Below are 4,199 nucleotides of genomic sequence, written 5' to 3'. Positions count from 1 at the left end.
GCTTGTGCCTCCCTCAGTGACTGCCCCTTAGGGAAAGCTGAATTAATTTTTTATTAAATGAATGAATGAATACATGGGAACAGGATAATAAGTAGTCATGATGGGTTGAAAATCAAGTTGGGCAGTAATCTAAGAAGTCTTAGGGCTTCCCTGGTGATCCAGTGGTTTAGAATCTACCTGCCAATGCAAAGGACACAGGTTCCATCTCTGATCCGGGAAGATCCCACATGCCGCAGAGCAACTAAGTCCGTGCTACTGAAGCCCATGCCCCCTAGAGCCCTTGCTCTCCAGCAAGAGAAGCCACCACAGCGGGAAGCCCATGCACCACAACTAGAGAGTATCCCTGTTGGCTGCAAATAGAGAAAGTCCCCATGCAGCAATGAAGACTCGGCACCATCAAAAATAGATAAGTAAATAAAAAAATTTTTAAGAAAGTCTTAAATGCCAACTTAAGTGTGGCATCGATCTAGGCAAAACTAAGAGACAGAGATGGAGAAAAGGGAGCAGGGACTTTTCCCTGGTGGTCCAGTGGTTACGAATCCACCTTCCAATGCCAGGGACACCGATTCAATTCCTGGTAGGGGAACTAAGATCCCACATGCCATGGGGCAACTAGGCCCGAGGACTACAGCTTGTGAGCCATGGTGCTCTGGACTGCGTGCCACAACTAGAGAAGCACAGGTGCACACAGTAGCAAAGCCGCAGCATAGTCAGAGAGAGAGGGAAGGGAGCGGTTAGGCAGAGGGAGAACTCTAGGCCAGATTTCATAACTAAGAAGTCAGGTCAGAGAAGGTGAAAGATATTTCAGATGAAGCAAAGTGAAAGTCACTCAGTCATGTCCGACTGTTTGCAACCCTGTGGACTGTAGAGTCCATGGAATTCTCCAGGCAAGTATGCTGGAGTGGGTAGCCTTTCCCTTCTCCAGGGGATCACCCTGACCCAGGAATCAAACTGGAGTCTTCTACATTTCAGGCAGATTCTTTACCAGCTGAGCTATCAGAGAAATCCTGATATTTAAGGTAAGTGTTGTCAATGATTTGGGCACCAGAGGGTCTTGAGTAGACAGCCACCCAACACTGACTCCTCCTGGGCTCTAAGTAGCCTGCTGCCTTTGGATATCTGGGGAAGCAGACCTCCACTGGCTCTATCCAACAGCACACCCTCCTGGTCTTCACAGGATGGCTTCTCTATACTTCAGCATACACTTCTGTGTCCTTCCTCATTGCTGATGGTGATGGCTGACATCATCACTGTGACAGAAGTCCTCAGTGCTGATGATGATGTGTGTGAACAGTATTCTGGGACAGTATGAGCTCCTGAGCGGTGATGCTGATGATGATGTGTGTGAACAGTATTCCGGGACAGTATGAGCTCCTGAGCGGTGATGCTGATGATGATGTGTGTGAACAGTATTCCGGGACAGTATGAGCTCCTGAGCGGTGATGATGAAGGTGAGAAGGTCAAGGATAAGTATTCTTAGGTGGGGGCTATCCCTCCTGATCCTTCAATCATCTCCCTGGTCCACTGCATTCAGTTGGCAGGGTTTTGTTGAGTGCTTAGCACACACACTGAGCATAATGTTCTCCACTCTTACCCTTTGAATTCAAGCCTCAGAAAGATGACTGGTACTGTGGACAACTTGTCACCCACAACCCTAGACCACTGGGTTCCAAACTTTGTTGTTCATTCATTCCCTTACAGTGTAGACTTCTTGGGTTAATATCCTAAATGCTGTCCCACACTGACTCTTTCCAGACCTTGAGGCCTTCATTCGCTCATCCAAGAATTTGGCAATGAGCCTTTCCTCACTGCTTTTGGATGCAACTTCATTATCTTCTATCATCTTTGGCGAGGTCTCCCTACTTCATATGCTAGTCTCTTCAGAATCCCATCTCTGCTTTGACACCAGGGCATTTGGGATGGAGTGTGTCACAACATCCCACTGCTGCTGTCTTGCACTCTCTAGCATGGTTACAGAGGGTTTAACTGCAAGTCTTGGTGGGTAGTGCTGTCCTGGAAGGTGAAGGCAAGACTTTTACACAGAAATAGTAAAATTGGGGCTTTATTTTGCTGTTCCCCATCTCCCATAATGAATCAATCATGCTGCTGCTAAGTCACTTCAGTCGTGTCTGACTCTGTGCGACCCCCTAGATGGCAGCCCACCAGGCTCCCCCATCCCTGGGATTCTCCAGGCAAGAACACTGGAGTGGGTTGCCATTTCCTTCTCCAATGCACGAAAATGAAAAGTCAAAGTGAAGTCGCTCAGTCGCGTCCGACCCTCAGCGACCCCATGGACTGCAGCCTCCCAGGCTTCTCCATCCATGGGATTTTCCAGGCAAGAGTACTGGTGGGCTTTTTTTCCTACTGAGACTAAATGTGCCCATCAGTCCTTCTTAAGAGACTCCAGGGAGTCATTATTAAACAGTTGCAGTTGTCATATATGATGAAATTTTCCCCACTGAGATGCCTTCCAAATACCCTGTTCTTCCTGCAGATGAGCGACGCCTCTCAGAGGGTGAGGGAAACAAATCAGTCAGTGACCTCGGACTTCACTCTCACGGGCCTTTTCAACCACTCAGGGCCACATCTGGCCCTGTTCTCCCTGGTGGCTGCCATATTCACAATGGGCCTTCTGGGCAATGCAATCCTGGTCTTCCTGATCCACACAGATGCCAGGCTCCACACGCCCATGTATTATCTTCTCAGCCAGCTCTCCTTGTTGGATGTTGGCTTTCCACTGGTCACCATTCCCAAGATGGCGGCTGACTTCCTGCAGGAAGATGGCACCATCTCCTTTGGAGGCTGTGCAGCTCAGATGTTCTTCTTGATGCTTATAGGTGTCTCTGAGGGCGTCTTGCTATCCCTTATGTCTTATGACCGCTACGTTGCCGTGTGCCACCCCTTGCATTATCCTGTGCTCATGAGACGTCAGGTCTGCCTGCTCCTGGTGGGCACCTCCTGGTTGTCAGGCATGCTTGTAGCCTCCATCCAGACCTCCATCACTCTGCACTTCCCCTACTGTGCCTCACGCACTGTGGACCACTTCTTCTGTAGCTGCCTGCCCTACTCAAGCTCTCCTGTGTGGACACCTCTGCCTATGAGTTGGCGCTGTCCATCTCTGGGGTGCTGATCTTGGTGCTGCCTCTGTCACTCATCGCCATTTCCTACAGCCATGTGTTGGGAGCTGTTCTTCACATGCACTCAACTGAGGCCCGACACAAGGCCTTCACCACCTGCTCCTCGCACATCACTGTGGTGGGGCTCTTTTACGGGGCAGCAGTGTTCATGTACATGGTACCAGGCGCCTATCACACCCCACAGCAGGACAACGTGGTCTCCCTCTTCTACAGTCTCATCACTCCCACGCTCAACCCCCTAATCTATAGCCTGAGGAACCGAGAAGTTCAAATGGCTTTGGTCAAGATCCTTTTCAGAACTGGCTTCAGATCAAAGAGATGACCTCCTGGGGGATGCCCAGTTGTCCCAGGGACCCTGCCTTACAGTTGAGACCCATCTTTGGTTTGCATTCCATGTGGCTCAAGACATATTCTGACCAGCTCCCTTCCTCTTCCAAGACTTGCTTTTTCTCTTGTGGATTTAATGATCCCAAGTATTTAAACAAGAGGAGGGGTTTGTTTGTTTGTCTTAAATCAAAGAAAAATTTTACTACAAAATTGTCAACCCAAGAACAGAGATGGATCACAGGATCACAGATTGTAAATGTTTCAGCCACCTATTAGTATCCCGCGTTATCCCATTCTTATACATTTACGTACAGTGAGCAATAGATCAAATCCAACTCTAGAAATCCAAGCCCCCAAAAAATGGAATTGAGGGTCTGGTGTTCTGACAATAATGTTCTGGCCACAGAAATCCTTGAGCTGATCACTCTGAGGTCATAAGTGAAGTTAAAGTCAGAGGCATGACTGGGAGCCCTTATAATGGTCTTAATGCATGAAGGACTGACCAGTTAAGTGGGGTGGAGTGGGAATGTCTTATGCAGTATTACAAACCAACAAGATGAAGCCAGAGTCTTTGCTACTGCCCTTCCCTTTAATTTCTACCCCTGCTCCTCCCAGACCCATTAAAGCTTCCCTGAAGTTACAGGAAAAAGGCTTGAAGTTTCAAAGAGATAGACTTGAAATGTGTTTACTCCTCCCCAAACCTAAAATACTTTTTAGAACTGTTCCACTGTGGTA

At 48.4% G+C, this 4,199-nt stretch overlaps 1 protein-coding gene across 1 annotated transcript; it reads left to right on the top strand.

Moving 5' to 3' along the window:
- Positions 1 to 1,234: 1,234 nt before the first annotated feature.
- On the top strand, positions 1,235 to 3,459 carry LOC128050405 (olfactory receptor 2Z1-like). Its single transcript, XM_052642656.1, is given in 3 exon segments — positions 1,235 to 1,306; positions 2,495 to 3,050; positions 3,053 to 3,459. Coding segments are annotated over 3 exon segments (1,035 nt in total).
- The last annotated feature ends 740 nt before the right edge of the window (positions 3,460 to 4,199 follow it).

This window comes from Budorcas taxicolor, chromosome 7, assembly GCF_023091745.1.
Source record: "Budorcas taxicolor isolate Tak-1 chromosome 7, Takin1.1, whole genome shotgun sequence".
Taxonomy (NCBI): Eukaryota; Metazoa; Chordata; class Mammalia; order Artiodactyla; family Bovidae; genus Budorcas; species Budorcas taxicolor.
The sequence above is the reverse complement of the archived record's forward strand: the minus strand, read 5'-3'. Positions and strand labels throughout refer to the sequence as shown.